Source organism: Carassius gibelio, chromosome A7 (assembly GCF_023724105.1).
Source record: "Carassius gibelio isolate Cgi1373 ecotype wild population from Czech Republic chromosome A7, carGib1.2-hapl.c, whole genome shotgun sequence".
Lineage (NCBI taxonomy): Eukaryota > Metazoa > Chordata > Actinopteri > Cypriniformes > Cyprinidae > Carassius > Carassius gibelio.
In genome coordinates, this window is record NC_068377.1 from 13846638 (window position 1) to 13860371 (window position 13734).

Here is a 13734-nt window from a genome sequence, read left to right on the forward strand (position 1 = left end):
TGTTTGTTGTTGATGTCAAAGCTTGACATCTAAAAATGTATATGTTATTTTGGACTATATTCATGTATCACTTGACAGAAGCAGCCAAATTAGTCAGTTTCAATGCCTGTATGGTGTAACCGTAACTGAAAGACCAATCAATATACCAAGAAATTCAACAGAATTTGTGTTCCAGAAACATAAAAGAGACTGAGGGCCCTATTTTAACGATCTGAAACGCAAGTGTCAAAGCGCGAAGCGCAAGTAACTTTGTGGGCGGGTCTCGGCGCTGTTGCTATTTTCCCGGCGGGATAAATGGCTCTTGCGCCCGGCGCAAATCTAAAATGGGTTGGTCTGAAGTAGCTTCATTAATTCATAGGTGTGGTTTGGGCGTAACGTGAAATAAACCAATCAGAGCGTCATCCAACATTCCCTTTAAAAGCAGGTGCGCAAGTTCCATTATGGATTGCTATTATTGTGGCGTATTTACCAGGCGCACGCCAGGAGCGGTTCACAGCCGAGGAGACTGATGTTCTTGTAAGAGCAGTGAAAGACAGAGAAGTTGTGCTGTATGGGGATGGGAGAAACCCACCCAAAATACACCACAATGATTTCCGTCATCTCATGTGTTAATATTTTTTTTTAGTGTAACAATTTATGATATGCAAAAATAACTGTTGCATCTGTGTAGATTACATGAGCAAAGTGTATCCGCGTTGTGCACGCTATACATTATGGTCAAGCATGCGCCCTTAAAATAGCATAATGAACAACGCGCAACGCGCCACTGACTTTAGACTAGGTTTTTTCTGGTCAGTGGCGCAATTGTTTAATGGAACAGCAAAATAGCACCAGGGATTGTTTGCGCCGGAACACGCCTCCTTTTTTGCGCTGAACCGCCCAGGGAGCGCAAGTTCATTCACTAGTTTAGCGACGTGCTTCTATGGAGGGAAAAGCGCGCTTTGCGCGGGTGCAAAATAGGAATGACACATGCGTCGGTGTACAAAGTCAATTGCGCTGGGTGCAAGATAGGGCCCTGAATGAGTCATGAAACATGGTAGTTACACAAAACTTGACTCAAACAGAGGAAATTCATTGTTTTAGATTCACGTCAGAATCCAGACCGCTTCCCACTGAAGCCCTGTGGACTGAGCTGCGGAATCACTCGAAGCTATTTCAGTTTGTAGTCTTTGTTTAACATAACAAGCTGGGTAATCAACTCACTTTATTCCCAACTGTGTAAGGTGGAGATTAATTTTCTCACATTTTTATCCAAGTCACTGGTTTAAGATTAAACAAATATAGGTTAAAAGGTTTTTAACTACACTCTTAATAAACTACTTTTCAATTCAAAGCAAATTGAATAGATAATTTCACACACAGCTATTGCTAAATAAGTGTCGTGGCAGAGCTAGGGAGCAACGTTGTTTGTGCAACCCTCCAAATCTGCACGAAATGTCACAATCTGAGCCCAAGAGCGGTTGTTCGCTTATCACAGGATTACTGCCACCTTTGCTGCTCCGCTAGAGTAATTACCTGTGAAAAACCAATTCAATTTGCATTGTAATAAAGCTGAGATTACAAACGTAATTAATTTTCAATTATGAGGGAGCACCAACAAAATGATTACACAAGAATGGCCAACTACCTCAGTAACGAGGCTCATTTTGGTAACGTCTTGCATCATATATTCTGCATAAATATGCAACAGACAAGCAGTTTTAAGTTAAATTTGCTTTATTGTGCTTCATCTGTTTCAATAGGCACAATGAACTGGCTCTTGTAAATTACATAAAATTCTCTGTACATGCATTGTAACAGGCAACATGCCAAATCATTTAAGCTGGTATTATTACATGATGGCTCCTGATCAAAAATTTGATTCTAACATAAAAAAAAAACAGACCAAAAAAAAAAACACCTTGTGAAATCTGAAATCTGCTGGGAATATTCACTTGATCAATACGAGGCAGCATCTTGATTTTGAGTTGTGGATTGAAGTTGAAGCCCTGGGGGGTCTTGACGGGATGAGCGACGGGACGTAGGCAGCTCCAAAAGTGCCTGAACTGTCTGAGCGATGCGCGTGAGCCCTTCTTCCTCCAGAATCAGCTGCGCCGGACACAGTGTGTCCTGGTGGGATTTGATGATGAAAAAAGAATACCAAATTTTAATTTGTTTACACAAAAAAGTTCATAAAATAAACAATAGAACATCTTGGCACAATCAGACAGCTCCAGGAACATTGTCTCTTGCATTGTAGGCCCTAAACTATGCAAACATATGCTTCTAAGAGCAGATTCTGAAAGGTGACGTGCACTCTGGGTATGAAAAACTTTCCATGCACCTATGGTTGAGGCATGCAACTCCTATCTGTCATCTGAAGGACCTAAAAAATTGCAAGGATCCTCCTCAGGTGCAGACAAGATCAAATACAAAAAGTGGCAACAAAGAGGCACTTGGGACACTGAAACACGTGACACAGGAGGCAAAGCATGCAGCACAACACACTCTCAACACCATTTCTTTGAATTGCCAGCTATATTGCACAGCAGCGGCGTTTAAGACATGCAGTTATAGCATTTCACAGATGGGAGGCTGTTTCATCCCATGCAGGATGAATTACAGTGAGTGAAGCATAACAAGCCAGCTACCATCTTGAAAATCCATCATGCATTCCAATTATTAAGTTCAGTCAACCCCAACAGTATACATTAAGTATGTTGCATTTGATAAAAAGCTCTTATTGCCATATTCAGGCTGTATATCAAACATGTAGTATATATGAGATTTTGCTGTAAGCTCATTGCTTTAACACCATAACAGCGCCACAGTATTACAGTCGTGTTTTTAACCCACTATTGTGCCATAAAGACAATAATGATTTTAATGTGAAGACACATGATTTGAGGTTGATTTTTCTATTGCCCTATTAAACACATTTATTCAACATCTGGGTTTTTGCTGTTTCTCTGTTAATTTAAATAGCTGTGTATGCTCACATATTCTCAAGTTCATACAGTAAACACAAAATATGAATGCAGCCAAATGGCAACTGTCAATGATGAATTTCTTTATTGTTAGGGGCATCAATTACTGAAATTATTTATTTGGAAGTGTTTATTGTGTAGAACTCAATTATGATTTATATATCATGTGCTCCGAAAAATTATAGCCTACTGAAATGCTATGAAGAAACGTGTGTGACTGACTCAGAAGAGTATTATAAACAAAAAGTTTGTAGTCCACAAATTCATCAATTCATTAAAGAAAATCGGTTCTAATTTCAGAATTCTCCTCATTCTCCTTTAATTATGTGTTTCTTTAATGGCAGAGACATTTTTAATTGTTCCATAATTAAAAGAAAAAAGACACCATTTAACTCCCCATGAACACAAAGCACTTCATAATGTCACAGTGAAAAATGAGTTGGCCAGTTAATAAAAAATAATAAACAGATAACAAGTGAGCACATAAGTATTCACTCTCCTGCTTTGACACACTTTTAATGGTTTCAGAAGTAATCAAAATAATTGCTTGATGAACGTACAGCTGTGTGCAGATAAAGTGCTTCACATGTTTTCAGTCTAACTGTATCTGTGTTTGATACTGTCCATATTAGTTTATTTGCATGGTAACACACAAGTGTGCTAGGAAGAAACACTTTTTTAAATTATTTAAAGACTCATTCATACATTTTAAGTTTAAGAGCATTCATACATTTTAAGTGTTGATTAAGAAATGCTTAAAGCTGCTGTGTTCTTTCTTTACTTCCTGAAGAGTGAATGTTTACAGTTTGATGAGAAATAGTGACTTTTACATGCTCAGTTATTTACTGTGTTACTTTGATTTGTTCTGGGGGTTGTAAAGTTGTTTGTGCTAAAAGAAAAGTTATATCATGCAGTTTTATATAAAAAGCTTACAGTATTTACATTTAATATGATCATGTACTGTATGCATACACTACCATTCTTAAAGAAATGAATACTTTTATTTAGCAGACGCTTTCAATTGATCAGAAGTAACAGTTACTACATCAATAGTGATACATTACAGATTTATATGAAATAAATTTGTCCTTTGGTACTTTCTATTAATTGAAAGAAACACTATGTAACTTTTTTTGTGTTAATGAGAGAGTGTATCATAAATACATCTAATAAACCGCCTTTTTGTCTCATCACAAATCACTACGGGACATTAATAATAAGTTATTATTTTTGGACTATTGTAGCCTGTTAGGGTCATCAACGCTGCGGATTAACACATACCTGCGTGAATCGCCATAGACATAAACTTGGAGAAGTTGCTCCGGTTAGAATGTTCTTCCGCGAGATGCGTGCAGTTCTGTTTATTAACCGCTAGAGAGCTTAAATTTACATAGTGTTGCTTTGAAAATCCTGAAGAAAATAGTATGTATGAAGTATGTAGTAGAACAACAGTTTTCAACTGACTGGAGAAATGGTTTTCACCTTGCTTTTGATCAAATAAATGACCCCTGGGTGAGCTCAAGAGCCTTCTTTCAAAAACAAAGAAATCTTACCGACTGCAAAGTTTTGAACAGTACTGTAGGCTACTGTATAGCATGTACATATCTTCCAGTATAAACAAACACACAGTGGGGTCCATATGTCTCTAAAAGCATTTTTCAAAGCAAAGTTTCTTTTGCCATTTTTATCATTCTATTTTGGTTTGTCCACAAGTTTTCAATATGATCTTAGATTTTGGACCCCACTGTGTAGCATAGTGTATACTTTTCTTTTTACTACTACCCACACAATGGATCAACACTTACCTTTTGGTGAAGGCCACAGAATATCTAGCTACTGAGACGAGCTGATGTGAGGATTTCAACCTCAGCAGATAGACAACGAACTAAAGCAGAATTAATCATGAGCGAGAGCAACAGTCAGTCATCAACATTTGACAAAAGCACATGTAAAGCAGCAGACAAAACATAATAATCAGGGTTTCAGTTTTTTAATAATTTCTTTAAAAGACAAAAAAGAAATCTTTATATCGATATAAATGTATTAACTTCTTAAATACACAGTATTTCATAAATATTACAAAATACATTTTGTGTTGCAACAGTTTCCACTAGGTAACATTTGGACTGAAACATTCATGTAGATCTAGGGCCCTGTAAACTGAGTCTAGTGCATGTATGATAGAATTAGCAGTAGAATATGTAGCACATCACAGTCCTTTATTCATATAGCTGGAGTATCTTGAGCAACTGTAAGGAAGTCCATCAGAGTGGACATTTGAAATAAAATGGCTAATTAGTGTTCGCTTTAGCATTGCCAACAATGTTCAATATTATAAAACTTCATCAACTTACAAACTCCCTTAAAATATGTTTAAGACATTGTAGGGTGAGGGATGATGCATTAGTAACTAATTATAGCACATCCCTTGATATACCCTTATTTTCCAGTCTCTCTCATTCTCTCTCTCCAATCGTTCTCTCCAGATGAGAGGCTGCTCATTAGTAAACTGTCTGCAAAGCTCCTAAATCACATTAAGTAGGCACGAAATACAAAAGCAACATCAGCATACGGAGAAGATGGGTGCTCATGGCACATTGCAGTAATATTTAGAATCAGGAGACGGCAGACCAAAAAGGACGAGTTTTCATCATTAATAAAAAAAAAATATTTATAAGTTGTAATTTGGTAATGTCTGCATATCTACATTGTGCATCCATGAGCAGTAACACAAATGCAAAATTAACAAATGCAGCTAAATCAGAGTTGTATTACTCAATCTGTTTCGATTTAATTAGTCTAATAATGTGCTCAGTGAGACTGCAGCTTCTGCAGAACCTAGAAAAACATAAATAAACTCAAACAATAACTTAATCTTGAACTCATTGTATATAAGAATTATATTAAGATGCTCTCAAAAAAAAAAAAAAAAGTAACTAGTTAGCACAGCTTCGAATCATACTAGTACCGTCAAAAAGTGTTGAAGGAACAGTTTAGTAAAAGCACTGCCCTCTGATGGTCACAGTCAGCTAGACAACAAAAAGAAAGTGAAATCTTCCTCTCAGCCCTGACCCTGACAGATTTCAACAACATGTGAATTAAACCGAAATTAAGCTGAAAAGTACCATCACCACACTGTTTAGCAGATGCTACAAACTCATTTGCACTGCTGTGTGAACCGAAGGAACGTACAGGCACTTTAGATGAGGACCGGTGCAGCGCAAATACAAGCCATATTAAAGCCCTTCAAGAAAAAAAAAATAGTGATGGGGAATTTGTGCCAGTGCTTTAAAACTCTCAGGATAACAAGATCCCTTACAAAGACCGCTAGAAGCTGTCTAAACTATCCTGGGATCACCAGTGATGCTAAGGCAATCGGGTGGAAAAGCCCTTCATGAGTGGAAACCATGTCTATATAGAAAATAAAATCCACATCGGTATGTGGCCATTGATGAGCTGTTAATGAGCATTTCTGGTGCTCATTAATAATAATAATAATAATACATTTCAATATTTCACTATTTATAGAAAAATTAAGTTCTTAAGTCTTACAACTACCCTCATTTTCCAAACCATTTAGATATCTATAGGGATAATGTTTATGCTGAAAGGCCTTATGGGTAAGGAATTTGCTCTGATATATATGTCAGTGACAGTGTTCACAGTACAGAGATGATGGACTTTGAAATCCATTACGTTTACACATTGATACTGGCTCACACTATGCTATGAGGTGGCAGTAGAACAGATAGAGCAAAGCCATGAGGAGAGAGTAGAAGAGCAGGAAGCCGGTGGAAAAAGGAGAGACAGAGGGAGAGGTGCCAATGTTGTCCTCGTTCACCTCCTCCTCTCCTCCTGCTATTGCCAGGAGTGCCGTCACACAGCGGTGCACCGCAGGTAGCTTACTGCACAGGATATCAGACGCTAAACACAGCTCCATCTGAGAAAGAGAGAGACAGACAAAAGGACAGGAAGAACAATGCAGAGGGGACAAACAAAGATGTTTGGACAATAAAAGACAAAAACATTAAAGCAGCATTATTTAAAGGGATAGTTCACCCAAAAATGTACTACCCATTTAGGGATAAAGGTTTTGGGGGGAAAATTATTTATTTTCTTTAGTTATATATAACACATTCCCAATGTTTTGACTATTTCTATATGATAATAAAATACTATTATTTTTATTGCGATATATATATAAAAAAAATAACAAAATAAGAAACATATTGTAAGATTACAATAGTATTATAGTGTTAATTAACTATAACTATTAACTATAAAATGACTTTAAGTTAAACTTTTTTTTACCAGCAAGTAAATACTGTATATGCACTGCGTGTTTCAGAACGAAGCGCAGCACTTTGTTTATGTACACGCGTGCAGTTTGTGATATAGTAATGAAGTGAATACCCCTTTATGATAAACAAGATAAAAAAATCAAATGGCAAAGAGAGCACACAAAAAGGAGCAAATCGAGCTTGAAGCAACTGAAAGACAACATAAAAGAGCTTCAACATTGTCGCAGTCACATGTCAGTGGGCGAAGTGGATTTTTCTCATTTACAAACAGCACAGACAACACATCTCAGGGAGACAAATAATATGGAGTATAATAAAAGACGCAAACGATAAAAGATGACTTTTTTTGTTTACCTCGGGGACTCCCAGTCTACGACATGCGGCAATGAAGTTTTCGACATTCAGGCGGCACTTGGCAGCACTCAGCTTTGGCTGAACAGAAAGATTGCAAATACATTCATTAAAAAGCAATTCAAGAACAGCCTGCTGGTATTGTATTTTTTTTTTTTTTTTTTTTTTTTTACACCATATTAGCATTGGGACTATTTACATGGCAAACACAAGGAAACCATCATAATCCATAAAATTTGAAACTTAATAAACCATTTTTTCTTGGTTTAAGGCAAAAAATAAATAGATTCAGGTGATACATAAAAAATTATTCCGCTTAAAAAATTTTCTGAATAAAAGTGCTTTCAGGCAATATAAAGTTACAGTCCAACCGGATATGCTGCCTTCTAGTAATCTAGCTGATCCTGGATCAGCCTTTTTAAAATATGGATAAATGTGACCCTGGACCACAAAACCAGTCTTAAGTGTCAATCTTCATCTGAGAGCTGAATAAATTAAGCTTTCCATTGATGCATGGTTTGTTAGGATTGGACAAAATAACAACTACCGAGATACAACTTTTTTATAAAAATGTGGAGTCAGAGGGTGCAAAAAAATCTAAATACTGAGAAAACTGCCTTTGAAGTTGTCCAAATGAATTCTTAGCAATGCATATTACTAATCCAGAATTAAGTTTTGATATATTTTTTGGTGGGAAATTTACAAAATATCTTCATGGAACATGATACTTAATATCCTAATGATTTTTTACATGAAAAAAAAAATCTGTAATTTTGACCCATACAATGCTTTTTTTTGGCTATTGCTAAAAATAAACCCCAGCGACTTAAGAATGGTTTTGTGTTCCAGGCTCACACATAGGGATTACCCAGAAAGATCCAGACATAGATAAACTAGATTATGTTTTGGTCATGATGAGAATAAGATCTAAGCATTAGCTCACCACTGCCGGAGAGGGGATGTGGATGATTGACACAGAACGAGGTCGCACGTGATTGGCCAGCTGGCAAAGAATTGTGCCATTGGACAATGCCTCTCCCAGATCCTCAGGCACAGAGATCTTCAGACGTGACTCTAGAATCTAGCAGAGAGACGTGGAGAAAGTGAAGAAATAAAAATATAAGAACACTTTTAAAACTAAACAAGCAGATCTCTGGAGGGAATTTTTCTTGGAAGATACATAACTCAAATTTAGAACATATCACTTATAAAACAGCTGAATGTTGTTGAGGAAAATCAGGCAAATCATAAATATTAAACTCCTGTCCGACCCTTAAACAATACTGGACTACAATAATTATAATAAAATAAAAACTATTGAAAGTATTATGGGACACTCACAGTGACCTGAAAATGTAGCTATTAATACAATTTATTAATTATTACACTACTGTTTAAAAGTTTGGGATCGATTTGCGAAATTCGTTTAACTGTTTTTGAAAGAAGTCTCTTTGCTCGCCAAGGCTGCATTTAGGCTATTTGATCAAAAACAGTACAAAACAGTAATATTGTGAAATATACCCTAATATGCAGATTTGTGCTCAAGAAACATTGCTTCTATTTTCATCCATGTTTAATATTTTTGTGGAAACTGTCATACTATTTTTTTCAGGACTATTTAATGAAAAAGAAAACAGCCTTTACTTGAAATAATAAATACTTTAATAATCGTTATGAAAGCTTTCTGTCACTTTTAATCTATTCAATGCACCTTGGTAAATTAAGGCTTTGAAAAATAATAATAATAATCTTACTGACCCCACACTTTTGTACATTTTAGTTCTAAAATATATATATTTTATATATATTTATATTAGAATTAGAAAAATAAGTGTCTATCAAAAAATTGGTTTGTCAGGATGGCTAGAGATGGTGAGATGAATAATACGGGACGCCTCTTTACTTTCCGCAGTTGCAAGACATCTGTTCTCTCCTCTCGAGGGGATCTGAGTGTGGCGCTGGAGTCACTGCGGCCAGACTCCGCCAAACTGTTGCCTGATCCTAAGAGAAAGAGACAGGGTCCAAATCAAGAAAATAGCTCTATATTCCTAGTTGCACTTCTCTAGGTGCGTGTGTGTACCTGTCTTGACGTTGCAGCGTGAGGATGTGCGGAATAAGAAGCTGTTGGGTTTGGGAGCAGAACCTGGAGGAGAACAGGGCTTCACAGAGGACGCATCTGGAACATGATACAAACAGGATTCATTAAATACTGAAGTTACATTAAGACTGGGTACATATCAATACAGCTCCAGCAGAACACAGAAAAACCGACGTTAATAAAACAGAAATGTAATCAATATATTGTGTCTAAATTTAGGAATGATGAGATTTGGTCCCCTGACTAAGCTTGGTTCCTCAGAATGATTTTTTTTTTTTTTTATTCTTTTACCTGATGGAGTTTATGTTTCCTAAGCGGAGTTAAATAGACCCTTAACATTCAGTAATATTATAATTGTCTTCAGCAGAGCTGCTTTTAGCTGAACTGAGCTTGGTTCATAATTGATCAGCTTTACACAGTTACTGAACTGACTTGAGCTGAATAACTACACTATTGTCTTATTGCTTTAAAACAGACTTTGGATTTGTCTCATATTTGATGAAATCTGCCTCATTGATTCAGTTATTTTCCTGTTTATTACTATAAAGCTACTATTTTATAAAGCGCTACTGTATATAAATAAAAGTCAAATGACTAGACTTGACTTATACAGTATTGTTCAAAATAATAGCAGTACAATGTGACTAACCAGAATAATCAAGGTTTTTAGTATATTTTTTATTGCTACGTGGCAAACAAGTTACCAGTAGGTTCAGTAGATTGTCAGAAAACAAACAAGACCCAGCATTCATGATATGCACGCTCTTAAGGCTGTGCAATTGGGCAATTAGTTGAAAGGGGTGTGTTCAAAAAAATAGCAGTGTCTACCTTTGACTGTACAAACTCAAAACTATTTTGTACAAACATTTTTTTTTCTGGGATTTAGCAATCCTGTGAATCACTAAACTAATATTTAGTTGTAAGACCACAGTTTTTTAAAACTGCTTGACATCTGTGTGGCATGGAGTCAACCAACTTGTGGCACCTCTCAGCTGTTATTCCACTCCATGATTCTTTAACAACATTCCACAATTCATTCACATTTCTTGGTTTTGCATCAGAAACAGCATTTTTGATATCACCCCACAAGTTCTCAATTGGATTAAGGTCTGGAGATTGGGCTGGCCACTCCATAACATTAATTTTGTTGGTTTGGAACCAAGACTTTGCCCGTTTACTAGTGTGTTTTGGGTCATTGTCTTGTTGAAACAACCATTTCAAGGGCATGTCCTCTTCAGCATAGGGCAACATGACCTCTTCAAGTATTTTAACATATGCAAACTGATCCATGATCCCTGGTATGCGATAAATAGGCCCAACACCATAGTAGGAGAAACATGCCCATATCATGATGCTTGCACCTCCATGCTTCACTGTCTTCACTGTGTACTGTGGCTTGAATTCAGAGTTTGGGGGTCGTCTCACAAACTGCCTGTGGCCCTTGGACCCAAAAAGAACAATTTTACTCTCATCAGTCCACAAAATGTTCCTCCATTTCTCTTTAGGCCAGTTGATGTGTTCTTTGGCAAATTGTAACCTCTTCTGCACATGCCTTTTTTTTAACAGAGGGACTTTGCGGGGGATTCTTGAAAATAGATTAGCTTCACACAGACGTCTTCTAACTGTCACAGTACTTACAGGTAACTCCAGACTGTCTTTGATCATCCTGGAGGTGATCATTGGCTGAGCCTTTGCCATTCTGGTTATTCTTCTATCCATTTTGATGGTTGTCTTCCGTTTTCTTCCACGTCTCTCTGGTTTTGCTCTCCATTTTAAGGCATTGGAGATCATTTTAGCTGAACAGCCTATCATTTTTTGCACCTCTTTATAGGTTTTCCCCTCTCTAATCAACTTTTTAATCAAAGTACGCTGTTCTTCTGAACAATGTCTTGAACGACCCATTTTCCTCAGCTTTCAAATGCATGTTCAACAAGTGTTGGCTTCATCCTTAAATAGGGGCCACCTGATTCACACCTGTTTCTTCACAAAATTGATGACCTCAGTGATTGAATGCCACACTGCTATTTTTTTGAACACACCCCTTTCAACTAATTCAACTAATTGCCCAATTGCACAGCCTTAAGAGCGTGCATATCATGAATGCTGGGTCTCATTTGTTTTCTGAGAATCTACTGAACCTACTGGTAACTTGTTTGCCACGTAGCAATAAAAAAATATACGAAAAACCTTGATTATTCTGGTTAGTCACATTGTACTGCTATTATTTTGAACAATACTGTAGATACAAAATATATTAAATTACTACCAACAACAACAGAAACAACAAAAACACCAAAGAACAACAATAAGATCCCTGTCAAAAAGTGTTAATGCACTTTTAAAACAGCACTGCTCTCTGGTGGTCACAGTGCTTTCAACGGGTTTACTTTTGTTTTTAAATAAGAAGAAAAGCATTCAAATAAGCTAAATGTATGACTGAAACTGCAGTTCGGTAAAATAATCCATGAAGAACATTCAGTTGCAGTTATTTAAATGTTAATTATAATTATTTTAGTGACTAAGGATAACCTGTAAATTAAACTATATTTTCACAGCATTGTTCAAGTTGGTCATGTGGATTTGCAGCACTGACCAACAGAAAGCAGTCTAATTTGAAAAATATAGATCTTAAATGCTATTTTTCATTTTTACTGTTTGTTAATAACATGATGCATACTAGAAGCATCTAGGTTTGGAGGGTACCTGTGCGACTGGTGGAGCGCTGTAAAGACCCCGAATGAGAGGATGGAGAAACCTGATCTACACTCTGACAGGAAGAGAGAGAGAAATAAGTTCAAGGTAGTATTAAACTCTCACGTATGATTCAACACGACAGTAAAAGTACTCACTGCGCATCTCTGTTTCAGGCCATTGGGAGGAGAGTTGCTATCAGAATCACCACTAGATGGAAACAGAGATCAACAATGACTGACTGCAAAACTACAAAAGTGTGTTAACTGCTTTAAGAACTTCACCACCTTGACAACTACAAAGTGAAATTGTAATATTACAACTACATCACGCCTGTGTTATGAAGGCAAGCACCTTTTAAATAAGAGACAGTATGTCTGATTTGATGGTTCATTATTTATTATTTATTTATTTAGCCACAGCAAGTAATCTGGTCCCTTGAGTGTCTCAAATTCAGATTTGTGCCTTTTCTGTTAAAAGAGACTCAGATTGCCACAACAAAATGTTAATAAAAGAATCCACGCATACAAATGCAGAAGATAAACACATATGCAGGCAATTCGCTCCGCTCTTACCCTGAAACACTTCCTGTTCCTCCGTGCTTTGTCGTTGACGCCGAGTTACTTCCTGTTTTTACAGTTATTTTCTGCAAACTGTAAGACGTCAAACCATTATTAGTCAATAGTCTCCTAATACAGAAGAAAAGCACAGAAGACTTAGTTTTTATGAATATAAGCATTCTGGGAGAGCCCCTTATGTTCTCCTTCTGGCTATGCTTTACAATGATTCAAGACTCTAACTGTGCTTTAAGACACTGACGGAGTAAAGACAGGTGAGGTGACAGCAGGTAACATCCGTTTCCCTCAGAGATTCTTTATTCCTTGCCAAGCATTAGCAAACAGGATTGATGGTTAAGGCCTAACAGTGTGTAACGCTAAACGTTCATTAAATTTCATCATCCACTCACGTGCTAGCTCTGTCTCTCTGCTGTTGGGCTCTCTCTCTCTCCTGCCAGATGAGCAGGTTTCCAGGTCTCCTTTTCTCCTCTAAAGTAGGACTGGATGGTGAGCCGGAGTCTGAACCATCTCCAATCGTAAATATCCTGAAAGGAAACGAGAGAGATGTACTTCTTTATTTATTCAGGTCTTGAATCATATTCTCAAGAATCTTCATCAAAACAAAATTCTGATGCAGTTGTCTTTTTTAAGTCACCACCACTATGCAAGGGTGTTTTCTGAAGTGTTTTGTTAGGTCATTGCTGTGCGGTTTTTAGGGTGTTCTGGGTGATTACTTACTGACTCAAACCAAAAGAGTCTATCATTTTCTG

General features: G+C 36.9%; 1 protein-coding gene across 2 annotated transcripts in view; it reads right to left on the reverse strand.

Moving 5' to 3' along the window:
• Nucleotides 1-1698: 1698 nt before the first annotated feature.
• The window catches only part of LOC128016631 (leucine-rich repeat and calponin homology domain-containing protein 4), a 35713-nt gene continuing 23677 nt past the window's right edge, over nt 1699-13734 (reverse strand). The window contains exons 10-18 of one of the 2 annotated variants that reach the window (XM_052601298.1): nt 13375-13509; nt 12983-13060; nt 12566-12617; nt 12420-12483; nt 9699-9794; nt 9522-9619; nt 8562-8699; nt 7622-7699; nt 1699-2109 (exon numbers count right to left, since the gene is read on the reverse strand). In XM_052601298.1, the coding sequence (XP_052457258.1) occupies nt 1939-2109; nt 7622-7699; nt 8562-8699; nt 9522-9619; nt 9699-9794; nt 12420-12483; nt 12566-12617; nt 12983-13060; nt 13375-13509 (910 nt within the window). In that variant the 3' untranslated portion in view covers nt 1699-1938. Of the gene's footprint in view, nt 2110-4940; nt 6907-7621; nt 7700-8561; nt 8700-9521; nt 9620-9698; nt 9795-12419; nt 12484-12565; nt 12618-12982; nt 13061-13374; nt 13510-13734 lie in introns of those variants that run through there. The other variant, XM_052601297.1, reaches the window with a different exon arrangement.